The sequence below is a fragment of the Rutilus rutilus genome (assembly GCF_951802725.1).
Source record: "Rutilus rutilus genome assembly, chromosome: 5".
In the NCBI taxonomy this organism is placed as follows: Eukaryota; Metazoa; Chordata; class Actinopteri; order Cypriniformes; family Leuciscidae; genus Rutilus; species Rutilus rutilus.
The window spans coordinates 13,350,542-13,364,665 of NC_140213.1; the positions used below are offsets into that span (position 1 = coordinate 13,350,542).

At 43.1% G+C, this 14,124-nt stretch overlaps 1 protein-coding gene across 2 annotated transcripts in view; it reads left to right on the top strand.

The window, feature by feature from the left end:
- gse1b (Gse1 coiled-coil protein b) overlaps positions 1-14,124 on the top strand; it is a 268,293-nt gene that overhangs the window by 77,574 nt on the left and 176,595 nt on the right. For both annotated transcript variants that reach the window (XM_084408577.1, XM_084408578.1), the window contains exon 2: positions 7,430-7,604. In XM_084408577.1, coding sequence (XP_084264703.1) covers positions 7,430-7,604 — 175 coding nt within the window. The remainder of the gene's footprint in view (positions 1-7,429; positions 7,605-14,124) is intronic.

Genomic DNA, 14,124 nt, shown 5'->3' on the forward strand with positions numbered 1-14,124 from the left:
GGATCTGACTCAAATTTAGGCAACAAACGAAGATTCTGTGAAACATCAAACTCCTTCTTCTGGTTTATTGGCATTTCGCAATCGCGCTCTCTCTAACTGCATTTGCAACAGCTCCCTCTGCTGCTCAAAAGTTAATGAAGGACTAGACTGAAAACTTGTTCCCTCATTACTAGCAGACTGACAGCAAAAAAACACCTACTTCCCTAAGACCTTGCTTTAGTCCAGCTTTAACAGTCTCTTTAAGTTTATCAATAATTTCAGTCTGATAATGTTCAGCTATTTCAATTAACTGCTCCTTAGTACACTAATCGAAGGCTAACTCTGAAGGAGCCTGAACAAAACTACTCATAATGGAAGACATTTTCCTCAACCAATACAACTATTTCTCTCTCTCTAGGTTTCGTTAACTCTAGTTTTTTTTTTTTTTTTTTTACTAAGTATGAGATGTATCGGCCCAAAAAGCACATCGGCCCACTGGGAAAGTGCCCGGTCTGCCTGATGGCCAGTCCACCCCTGCCGTGTATATATATACACCCTTTCACACCAAACGTAATTATTTGGCACACATTTTAAAATACAAACTGAGTGTATATTTGTAAATGTTTGTATATGTCACATTTATGTTAAGTTAGTTTCATTTTCATAGACTTTTAGTTTGTTTGTCTTCAGTCACATATTCCTTTGTTCTAGTCTCATGCACTCATCAGTAACCATGGACATTCATTTATCACAGTTGTTCGTCATCTAGTTCATCACCATATGTATTTAAGTTTGTCACCTTCACTCAGTGTTTGTCCGGTATTTGTTTGTGCATAGGACACTGTTTCATGTTGTTTGCTCGTGTTGAATAAATCTTGCTGTTATTGGGAAATACTTATTCTGTCGTCTTCATCATCTTTGACCTGGGCCTGTGACAGTATAAACATTTTGGAAACTGCCCTACGTTCACATTTAGGATCATTCTTTCCACACATCCATGTGTTACAATGTATGGATCTTGTTTAATATTCTCACTGCATTGCTGTAGTTGCCAGAGCAAATGCCTGCTTTAAAAAGAGAATCAATTATTTAAGTCATATTCCATCCATCCATCCATCTTCTACCGCTTATCCGGGGCCGGGTCGCGGGGGCAGCAGTCTAAGCAGGGATGCCCAGACTTCCCTCTCCCTAGACACTTCCTCCAGCTCTTCCGGGGGGACACCGAGGCGTTCCCAGGCCAGCCGGGAGACATAGTCTCTCCAGCGTGTCCTAGGTCTTCCCCGGGGTCTCCTCCCGGTGGGACATGCCCGGAACACCTTCCCGGGAAGGCGTCCAGGAGGCATCCGGAAAAGATGCCCGAGCCACCTCAACTGACCCCTCTCGATGTGGAGGAGCAGCGGCTCTACTCTGAGCTCCTCCCGAGTGACCGAGCTTCTCACCCTATCTCCAAGGGATCGCCCAGCCACCCTGCGGAGAAAGCTAATTTCGGCCGCTTGTATCCGGGATCTTGTCCTTTCGGTCATGACCCACAGCTCATGACCATAGGTGAGAGTAGGAACGTAGATTGACTGGTAAATCGAGAGCTTCGCCTTGCGGCTCAGCTCCTTCTTCACCACGACAGACCGGTACAGGGACCGCATTACTGCAGAAGCTGCACCGATCCGCCTGTCAATCTCCCGTTCCATCCTTCCCTCACTCGTGAACAAGACCCCAAGATACTTGAACTCCTCCACTTGAGGCAGGAGCTCTCCACCAACCTGAAGCGGGCAAACCACCCTTTTCCGACTGAGAACCATGGCCTCGGACTTGGAGGTGCTGATTTTCATCCCAGCCGCTTCACACTCGGCTGCAAACCGTCCCAGTGCATGCTGGAGGTCCTGGTCTGATGAGGCCAACACGACAACATCATCCGCAAAGAGCAGAGATGAAATCGTGTGGTCCCCAAACCCGACCCCCTCCGGCCCCTGGCTGCGCCTAGAAATTCTGTCCATAAAAATTATGAACAGAACCGGCGACAAAGGGCAGCCCTGCCGGAGTCCAACACGCACCGGGAACAAGTCTGACTTACTGCTGGCAATACGAACCAAGCTCCTGCTCCGGTCGTACAGGGACCGGATAGCCCTTAGCAAAGGGCCCCGGACCCCATACTCCCGGAGCACCCTCCACAGGCCGCCGCGAGGGACACAGTCGAATGCCTTCTCTAAATCCACAAAGCACATGTAGATTGGTTGGGCAAACTCCCATGAACCCTCCAGCACCCTGTAGAGGGTGTAGAGCTGGTCCAGTGTTCCACGACCGGGACGAAAACCACACTGTTCCTCCTGAATCCGAGGTTCTACTATCGGCCGGATTCTCCTCTCCAGTACCCTGGCATAGACTTTCCCAGGGAGGCTGAGAAGTGTGATCCCCCTATAGTTGGAGCACACCCTCCGATCCCCCTTCTTGAAAAGAGGGACCACCACCCCGGTCTGCCAGTCCAAAGGTACTGTCCCCAACCGCCACGCGATGTTGCAGAGGCGTGTCAGCCAAGACAGCCCCACAACATCCAGAGACTTGAGGTACTCAGGGCGGATCTCATCCACCCCCGGTGCCTTGCCACCGAGGATTTTCTTGACTACCTCGGTGACTTCAGCTTGGGTGATGGACGAGTCCGCCTCCGAGCCCTCAGCCTCTGCTTCCTCAATGGAAGACGTGACGGCGGGATTGAGGAGATCCTCAAAGTATTCCTTCCACCGTCCGGTGATATCCCCAGTCGAGGTCAACAGCTGCCCACCTCCACTGTAAACAGCGTTGGTAGGGCACTGCTTCCCCCTCCTGAGGCGCCGGACGGTTTGCCAGAATCTCTTCGAGGCCGACCGATAGTCCTTCTCCATGGCCTCACCGAACTCCTCCCAGGCCCGAGTTTTTGCCTCCACAACCACCCGGGCTGCAGTCCGCTTGGCCCGTCGGTACCCATCAGCTGCCTCAGGAGTCCCACAAGCCAGCCAGGCCCGATAGGACTCCTTCTTCAGCTTGACGGCATCCCTTACTTCCGGTGTCCACCACCGGGTTCGGGGATTGCCGCCTCGACAGGCACCGGAGACCTTACGGCCACAGCTCCGAGTGGCCGCGTTGACAATGGAGGTGGAGAACATGGTCCACTCGGACTCAATATCTCCAGACTCCCTCGGGATCTGGTCGAAGCTCTGCCGGAGGTGGGAGTTGAAGATCTCTCTGACAGGAGATTCGGCCAAACGTTCCCAACAGACCCTCACAGTACGTTTGGGTCTGCCGAGTCTGTCCAGCTTCCTCCCCCGCCATCGGATCCAACTCACCACCAGGTGGTGATCAGTTGACAGCTCCGACAGCTATCTCTAGTCGGAATCTCTGAACCTCACGCACAACCTCAGGCTCCTTCCCCGCCAGAGAGGTGACATTCCATGTCCCTAGAGCTAGATTCCGCGTCCAGGGATCGGGTTGTCTAGGCCCCCGCCTTCGACTGCCGCCCGATCCACTTAGCACCGGCCCCGACTTTATGAAAAGTCATATTCACTTTTTCAATTATGACAACCTGTTAGTAAGTCACCTCCAGCACTGGGATAACCCTCTCCCCTGATTCTTTTGAAGTTTCTGCGGAAGAGGGAAAAGGTGAGCAAGACAGGCACTGTGCTTTCAGACGAGTGAGTGTTTGTAAGATGGAGGAAGTTTCCTTCACCACTCACAGTCTTTAGTGTTTGCCTGCTTATTTATATCTGCTGTTCTGCCATGAGCACTGTGTTTGGAGTTTGCATATGGAAAGTTGATATGAATGATGATATTAGCTCTAGTAGACTGAAATCTAAACGTTACTGCAAAATGTTCTGTCTGTCTGGGTGTAGTCCTAAACCATAGCTGTCCACCTAGGTCCTAGGGTTAGAGTGGAATCATTTTAATTATGTTAAATTATTATTATTATTATTATTATTTTTTTTTTTTTTAATGACTTAATGTACTCTTTGTAAAAAACAACACTGTTTTCACAACCTTGCCCAGTACCCCAATTTTGCTGCATGTAAAGACCCTTACTGGCATTCTGTCAACTTCTGCTGTCTATGACAGTCTCGTTGAGCAATGTAATAATGTTGCAATACATTGCTCTTTATATCTAAATATATAAAACTGAGTATGCGAGACAGTGAGTGAATCAATGGTTTCAGTTTAAATATATCACCACAAAGGACAGATCAGAGTACAGTACCAGGTGTTTATGCGAGCTGTGAACAGCAAAACAGAAGTGCTGCACTGCCCGTAAAACACTGGGATGTGCACTGTTTGATTTTAGACTGGTTATTGTCAGGTAAACAACATGTACCATCATTATGTCACTGTTCGTTCCTCAAGTCTGTGGAAACAGGCTCCAGTTTGCCTGACCGAGAACAGGCTTTGGCTTTAGAACCATTCTGTTGGAAAAGGGTATGAGAGATCAGATAAAAGGGCAACAGTTTAGTGCAAGCACACCATGGGTGTCGCTGTTTTTCTTTTATAGCCTGTAAAAAACAATCTTTATTTTTTCAGTGTATTAGTAAATGTGGCTCTCAGACAAAAAAGATCTTCTGAAGGTTTTTGTCCAGGGCTGGACTCATCAGTACCATGGATACTATGGTTTAAAATGTGTCTGTCTCATCTATATACAGAAGCTTCTGCTGAACTTCATAATTCTCTCTGATAGTTCTTTCTGTACCTTGTCTTTCAGCATCTTACTTTCCTTTCATGGTCAGACAACATCTTATCAGTGCTCTCATACTGGTGCTGTTCAGTATCTCCTCTTCCTATGTCTCTCTTGTTCTTCAGATGGATCTAGGAGAATTCTGTCACATATCTAGTCTTTGTCACTTGAAAGATGAGACTTTCAATGTTCCCCAGAAATTAAAGTAAAGACTGCTGCTAAAAACAGTTGAGTTGCTGACAGGGCCCATTAGTTCTGCAAGCCTATAGTCATCATGTGGAGTTGTTTCATCATGTGGCAATAAACACACTGTTTGAGAGTTTATATGCTTATATACCCTGGTGAAAAAAAATATGTTAATAAGTATACTTTCAGCCAGACTAATTTAGTATACTTCAAGTGTGTTAATGATTAGTTAACTTGAAGTGTGCTATTTTGAAACAACAAATTTTTTATATTTTAGTTGTAATTAAATGGAAAAGGTCCAGAAGGTCCAGTTTTCGGGTCGCCCGAAGCACCATGGGGCTGATTGCCCACGAGGCTATTGGCGCTTGACCATAAGTGTATTATATTTGAGTAAAAAGTAGGCTATATGCTCAGTAATACATTTGGCTTATTCCAAATACTACTAATTGCACACTTTGTCTTCAATAACAAATGCACATTAATAGACAAATAATACTTAGCTATACTTTGTACAAAATACTATTGTATACTATAATGTATTTTGAAAGTATACTTTCAATGCATTGTTACAAAGATCATTTAATCACAGTTAAAATATACCTAAAATATATTTTTAATAAAGTGCAAATAAATACACTTAAAATAAACAGAATTTTCACTTCAAGTATATTTTTCTAAAATATATTTTTAGAAAATATACTAAAGTACAATTATTTTAAAGTGTGTTAAAAGTTGTATTGTGAAAATAGGTAAAAGCATTATGCTAATATACTTTTAATATATTTAAAGATAGTACAATTTTTTGTTAGTATATTTGCAATGTACTATTGAAAAAGAGAATATATTTCAAATACAATAAAGTATTCTTTTTTTCACAAGGGTATGCTTTTCCACTGCAGTTAGTACTTCAAATGGGGTGGGATTATAGACTGATCATTATAGTTGTGCCGCCTCACCTGCTGTGATGCTGCTAGCGGGTTTGGTGTCTCGTGACACAAATCCAATGACGCTGGTAGTGACGATTCTCTCTGACCAATCAGTGATCTGCAGTGTTTACCCGTCACATTTTAGTTTTGGTATGGCTCGCTTGGAACCTCAACCAAGGTGGTCTTAAGTGAGCCGTACTGAGCCATACCATGCAGTGGAAAAGCGCCAAAAAAGTGAGTCGTAACGAGCCGTACCATGCAGTGGCAAGCGCCAAAATTAAATAATTGAGCCAAAATATTTGTATAAATGAGCATGCAAGGGCTAGATGAAATGTAGAACTTTGTGAAATATAGGGAGGGTGGATGTTCCAATTCAGTTGAAAATCTGCTAAGATTTCTGCACAGTTGCACAGCCACATATTCTTTGTGGGAGTAATTAATGGCATACTTTTGATAGTTGGTCATCATAACTGTTTGTAAGAAGAAGTGACCAACAAAACTCTCGCAATGGGAAGAACAATCTTAAAAGAGGTCTCTTAACCATAGTCTTAGAGGGGATTGTGAAATGCATTTTCAGATTTCTTGTAGGTAGATTTCAGATCTGTTTTATGCTTCTGGGGGTTAGCTTATGAAATTAGTGAAAAAGGCAAACTTTGTTACCCTGTATCCACAACCTTGGACAGTTTTAACGTAGGGACACCAAACCAATGCCATAGAACTATCGCTGATGAAAGCCGACTGTGTTGTTCCCTTGTGTTGTCGCCACTGTGTCAGGGCAAAAAAGCTGCACTTGAACACACCGAGAGAACTACAGACAACTTTCAACTAACATGCACGTTCTGTCCCTGCGTGTACAGTAAATGAGACAACTGTCTATTTCTGCAAATATATTCGTCTATTCAGAAAGGGAAACCGACACTGCAGGCTGCAGATACACATACTGTAAACTTACCGTTTTGAATATCAATCCTGCTGATTTTTCCTTCTTTATTCCACTCCGCTCATGTTAATATTAAAATATTCACCAAGGAACACTCAAGTAAGATGAAGTAAAATTAGAACAGCCTTCTATCTTAACCGTTCTGACTTCTTTGCTCGCTGTTTTGCTATTCTCGTGCACTGACTCATTCACTAAGCTGATAGGGGACAGAGGATAGCCAATTTATCTCTCTCTTACCGACGGCCCGACGACGAATCTACATGCTGAATTGGCCCAAAAAAAACAAACAAACTGGCGCCGTCTGACTAGAGCCAGCAGTGAAGAACACACCAAAAAAAACGCCCGCTGCTCAAAAACGGCCAGACGTTGCCCGACGGCCAATCGTCGGCTTTGTGTGTCCTGGGCTTTACTCAGCACTACCACTCTTGTGATTTATGGACAGACATGAGTTGTTAAGAGCACACCTCTTTGATTTACATGCACATGTGTATGTCAATCCTGGCATTTCAGAAGGGTGGAAAACAAAAACTCATATTTAAAATTGGTTAGTTAACTTTGAGATATGAATCATGGACTATTGTTTGTTTGTATAATATCCTCTAAGTAACATTTATTAATATCATAAGTGCTTCAAAAGTTTAGAATGCGCCCTTTAATAAGAAATACTGTGTTTCTTTGAATGTCTCACACGTTAATTCAAAATGTTCATTGCAGGGTTTGTTGGTGGAGGAGACAGCCAGCAGCAGTAAGGATGAAGAGACCAGACCAGCAATAATCACTGCGGAGGTTGCAGAGCAAGACCACACTACATCATTCGAAACCAGAATGACCTCTGTCACCTCGCCCCTGTGCAGCCTGAAAGTGGAAAAAACAGATAGCTCAGTGACCAGTGAGTATTCATGAGTCCAAACTATTCTTTTCTGAGCCTTTCTCTCATATTTAATGACTCCCTTAGTTTCTTGCTAGATATAGTATATGTGGTGATGAGGAAAAATGTTTTCTATTGTCTGCTTATACTTCTTTCTTGCGTCTTTATCTCTATGACTCTGTCATGGAGTCAGGTGTGAGCCTAAGCTTGTTGGGTCTTTCAGTGGAGGATGTGATGCTAGCAGTGGGGGAACAAATTATTTGCAAAAACAACATCAGCATTGAGGATGAGTAAAGTGGAGTCAGGTTGTGTTCACACTTGGCATGTTTGGTTAGATTAAAATGAACCCTGGTGTGATTGAGTTCTCAGCTGGTCAAAATACCATTATATGTAGGCTACGCACATACAACAAGCACATTTAGTCCAGCACATAGCATTGTTTTGGATGTTCAGTGAGTTCCATTGCAAAATATACGTAATAAAAGCCAACCAATCAGGTTGTGAAAATATCCCTATGCCTTTAGGTTTGGTATCTTTAGGTTTGATGTTAAAATACCAATGTGAACACTTAAGCGAACCAGTACTTAATGTTTTTTTGGTGTCGTTTTTTTGGACCAAACGAAATGAGAACCGAACTACAAGCATGAACACACCCTTAGTTTTCTTTTAAAGGCACACTGTGTAGAAATTGTGTTTTTGTCAAACAGCGACCCCTAGAGTCGCTGTGGAATACTTGCACTGTCGTAAATACCCCTCCACCCCCCCACCTCCCCACCTCCCCACCTCCCACCCTGCGTCGTGGCATGGAACAGGCACAGATAGACTCCGAAGACGTTAGGCTTATTTATGTCCTGATAATTATGTGAGATGTTGAAAACTGTTCTCATGATAATCGCAGGAATCAACGTTGTCTGATATCCCTCAGGACTATGTGATAAATACACCTCACAACACCTGAGTTCAGCTGGCAAACTAGCTCGTCGTGAGGCAAGCTAGGCAATAAAACATAACGCAAAAAACACGTAAGAGAACGAGTGTTTGTAAGTCTGTCAACAGCTCTGATAATCGAAAGCTAGCTAGACATATGTGGAAATTATTGGACTGGTCTAATTATCAGCAATGGATGAATGAACAGCATTGTAAAAAAATGACATACTACAAGCAAGTGCAACAACATACAACATACAACATACAACATAGAATGCAAACAAGTTTACAAATAAGAGATTTATTTACTGGCCACTTCATGTGTTTTCTCAGATCGGATAGCTATCTGATTTATCAAAACGATTCCATTTACACCTGGTCACATAAATGTGTTTTTGCGAAACGGATTTAAATCCGATCTTCAATTCCCATGCTATATGCATATTTAATGGGGTGCACGTCACCGAAAGCAACAGATATGAGCTGCATTTTATTGATCATCAGCTAAAATTTCTAAATCAAAGACCGCAATAAGAGAGAGGAGCAACAGCCCTGGTAAGATAGTTTCCACATTGGCTTGATGAATAGATGCTCAGCTTCTCATCTGCGGTGATGCGTATTCCAGTAGCGTCGTCATATCTGGCTATTACATTACATAGCCTATAACACGCTAGTTTAGCATTTTTGGGAGGAGTACAATTTACATATGTGGTTTCAACAACCAGATGCATTTACACTTGTCCAGTTTCGTCTGGAATGCGTCTCAGAGCTCCTCCTGAAGTGGTTTGAACGATCGGATTCAAATCCGCCTCGAATGCGTTTCGGAGGGCATTTACACCTGGTCTTTTCAAGATCGGATAGCTATCTGATCTGAGAAAACGCATGAAGTGGCCAGGTGTAAACAGCCCCCATGACAAAGGCTACGTTCACACTGCAGGGCTTAATGCTCAATTCCGATTTTTTGAAAAAATCTGATTTTTTTTGCAAGGCCGTTCACATTTCCAATTAAATGCGACCTTTTGTGATCTCCAGTGTGAACGTGAAATGACCCAGAAGTGACCCGCATGCGCAGAAGAGTACTCAACGGTCAACGACGTCACTTGTTGTTTGCGGAAGTAGCTAAACTTCAACTAGCTGTGATTCACTCACACACACACACACACACAAAACACACGAGCGCGCGCAGCGACCGTTACACAAGAGCCAGACAGCAGCCGCTGACCTATCTAATATCAGCACAAACAAGTTAACATAACGTTAGTCATTGGATATATAATGATGGTGGCCGTGGGCTTTTTTTTTTTTTATTAACGGGCTCGTCGAGGTCGACCCGTTCGGCAGATTTACCTTAGCTCGACGAATATGCAGTCCGTTTTCAAACCGACGACTACTTCAACGCAGAATTATGACGTTTGTCGCGTAGCAATGATGTGCGGGTCGGATACATGCGACCTGGCCGTTCAGACTGAAGTCGCATTTCAAAAGATCGGATACGTATCGGATTTGGGACCACATACCCAAGTGGCCTGGGTCGCATTTGAAAAGATCGGATCTGTGTCGTTCAGACTGTCATGAAAAGATCAGATACAGGTCGCATAGGGGCAAAAAAATCGGAATTGGGTCGTTTCAGCCTGCAGTGTGAACGTAGCCAAAAACATACGCACGAAAGCCGAAAACAAACGCTGGTTGGCCTCTCACGTCCAGATTTGAGGAAGTGACGTATGCCGTAAAGCAGTCGAATTTTGTAGTTCTTTTTGTGCTCGGGTTACTACCCGAACCCCGAAGTTACATAGTGCCAGTAAAAGCGATACCGACCCCGTCAGGCTATGGCAGACGTGTCATTCAACCTATTGTAAGTCGATGTACCATCACAAGGGTCTTGGAAATATATTATGAAGGTTGAAAAGTTACACGGTGTGCCTTTAAGATGAATAACTAGTCTTCATGTTTTTGAAGGAAACAATGCAATGTCTCATTTCAAGTCTGGGATGCAGATAAGTTTTTTTAATGGTTTATGCTACAACAGGTAGTATGGGTTGTTTTAAGTGTTGGACAAACAGTTTATTTGTCCTCATAAGGCACAACTACACAAAGCTTAGGGATCTGAACCATGATAGTTGGAAGTGTGTGTAGAATCTTGCAAGTTAAAGGGATACTTCAGAATTTAGCATTAAGCTTTGCATTAGTAGAAAACCTGTAGTATTTTCAAATTACCGTGCTTTCCACCCTCATATCCCCCTGAGACGAGAGATTTATGTATTTTTTGTCTGGAAAAAATCCACCGATGACGCAAAAATCTTTTGGCCAGAGGCTAAAGACTACAGCCAGTAGTAGGGGCTGTCCCGCATGTTTTCAACCCGCCCATAGAGGGTGGGATCTCACTCACAGAATGTATCATAGTGTCAGCCATCTTTTTTTGGAAGCTAAGCTAGCAGGCTCTTGTTCTGTGGAGAAAGCTGAGTTGTAGGAGAAAGCTGAGTAGTAGGGGTTACCATCCTCTTTTTCCCGGACATGTCCGGCCGTCGAGATCGTCCAAAATGTCCGGGATTTGGCTTTTGCTTTCTGCAGTCGCCATTCATTGTTTACATGCACACCTTTTGTTTCAATCTAACTGAATTCATTCCGATTGGTGAATCTAAATGTAGTGTTTACATGAACTCTAAACAAGTGATCGGTTGATGTGCGTTTTAACATTGCTAAGAAAATTCCCGCTCCTCTGTGAGAGATACGAGACCGGTGCGTCTCATAGGTGTCGCTCATCAGTAGGCTAATCATGCCACTGGCCTCACGCCGTTCTCCCACGGCCCTCAGTCTCGTCCTGCTCGCCACAGTAAACATAATGAATGGCGACTGTAGAACGCAAAAGCCGAATCCCGGACATTTTGGGCGATCTCGAAATCCCGGGCAGACTCATCACGGAGACTCACTAGTAGCCTAGTCTTGTTGTTTAACTGCGCGCTCTTACTGGTAGGCATGGCTTGGGAGTGGCCTCATAGAGCAGCGAAGCTAGTGCATTCTGGGAGTTGTTGTCTTTCATCCACATAAGCCAAAAATAAATTTTCTGGCTTTTCTCAGTCTAGAAAGTTCCAAATTCAAAAATAAGTTCACATTTCTTCTACATAAATGACCCATTTGAAATACACATTCATCTTTCCAGAGGTGAAGTATCCCTTTAAGTCTATTTTTATTTGTATTACGCTTTTCACAAAAGACATTGTTTCAAAGCAGCTTTACAGAAATTCCCGTTGTTTGTAATACCTTAATGCCTCATTGTCCACAGAGAAGTAAACTGCTAAGACATTACAGGAAAGTGACTGATGCTTTCAAAAATAGTTTATGCTTATGATCTTGAAAACAATATGCAGTAAGACTGACAAATAGAGGTTTCTGAGACCTCTGGGTTATGAATTCCTGAGAAATGGCTAAAAAAAGTTGTATGTTTTTAGGCATTTTATGTTTTATGTTTATAAAGTTTATGTAAGTTGTACAATGTATTAAAACTGTTTATGAGGAGACACTGAAAGAACAATGACAGATGAGGTGGGCAAGGTAATTTCTGTAAAATTTTACCCTGAAAGATCAGTGGAGGTCCCTGTAAAAGTCTCAGGTAGAGAAGCGAACAGCTATAATGGAGGCTTATTTATGGGGCAATAGCTACAAACAGGCATGTTGCAGTAAGGGGAGAGTGTGGGCTCAGTGGTCAAGAAGAGACAGTCAATCATTTGTTTTTGTACTGTAGATGCTTGCAAGGACTGTAACGTTACAGTTCATTGACTAGTTTGGGTGTTTAGGTAAAACGTTTTTCCTCATGTATCTTTATTGGAGGAGTCAAGTCAAGTCACCTTCATTTATATAGTGCTTTTAACAATATAGATCAAGTTCAAGTTCAAGTGGTTTTATTGTCGTTCATTCATATACAATTACAGTATACTACAAAACGAGATGACGTTTCTCCAGGACCTTAGTGCTATATTAAGAAAACAATAAAAACAATCACAAATCACAATAAGCTACACAGACTAGATAAAAATTGCACATAAAAACGGGCAATATAATAATTTACTAAAAGACAAGACAAAAGGCACAATAAAAAGACAAAGCAGCGCCGAACAGTTCATGGTAGTGCCAAGGTGTTGTTGTGCTTGCTAAAATGTAAACATACCACTCTCTGAATTAAAATTAATAGACAAAGATTGTTTCAAAGCAGCTTTAGAGTGATAATAGGAAATTAAAGTAACAGATTGTTTTGGCTTTACAGCAGCTCTAGAATAAAGTTATTCTCCAGCTAAAGTTAGTTTTGATTGATTCACTTCCGTTGCAAAGATCATTAGTTATTAACTTAGGGGCCGCTGACACGACACCGTTCAAACAGAAAACCCTTAACACGACCCGGCCCGCTCATTCGCCGTGCCTGGTGGATCAAGAACCCAAACCATTACATAGGTTCCAAGGTGCAAGCCTTGAAAATAAAATAAAAAGTTATCCCTGCGCAATCTTCAAAAATGCAAACCTGTGAAAACGCTGACGGCGTGCACATGCGTATTACGTGTTTAGTCTATAGGAATGCGCGTTTGAATATATATGTGCGCAGGTGTGTAGTCTTTCTTTACAAACTGACCTCAGCAAATTACTTGTCTGGCCTTAAAAATTATGATACAGAATTATTTATCGCTTCCGCGTAGCCATGTGAACTGGAATTATTTAACAACGTTTTATCTGTACAGAGGTAAAGAGAAGGGAAGGAGGCCTTCACAGGGGAGAGACTAGTTGACACTTCAGGACTGCATTGTTGTTGTGTCCAGACGCAGGTCCTTCATCAGATCTGGATACAGCTTGGATCCAGCGGACTGCGGTAAACCTCAGGATAAACAGAGAGACTAATATTAGTGTAGATGCCATTCTTCTTATGATGTAACGAGTACATCAGGATTTATGGGAAGTGTTCCCGGTTCTGGCTGACCTAATCTATGCAGCCTAACATTGAATTATAGAAGTTTATAATGTGTTATGTGTATGCGAGGTCAAAGAGATGTGTTTTTAGTCTAGATTTAAACCGACAGATTGTGTCTGCTTCCCGGACAATGTTAGGAAAACTGTTCCAAAGTTTTGGTGCTAAATAGGAAAAGGATCTACCGCCAGCAGTCAATTTTGATATTCTAGGTATTATCAACTGGCCGGAATTTTGAGATTGAGTTAGATGTGAAGGACTATAATTTATTAAAGGAGCATTTCACCCATGGGAACATTATCTTTATTGAAAGTGGGTCATATATGTAGTCGAAATGTAACATAAATTTCGAATTTGGTGCCTTCTTGACCGAGGAAAGACAGAAAGTAACTTTTGGGCGCATTTGAATGGAAGACAACAACTCCCACAATAGACCACATTGCACAGCTCCGCAAGCCACTCCCACTAAACTAGGATGGTTCACAACACAAACGTCCATGTCCTCGTCTGATTCAGAGATTTCGTCCAGGATAAATTGGCATCGTTGAAATTCTTTGCAGCAGACGGACTCTATCTATGTGTCCGTAGGCGCACAGTGAGAGCACAGGCACCACCAGTCCGCCCCAGCTCGAGCCAGTCCGGGCTCCTCATCCGCAACAGGCAGGT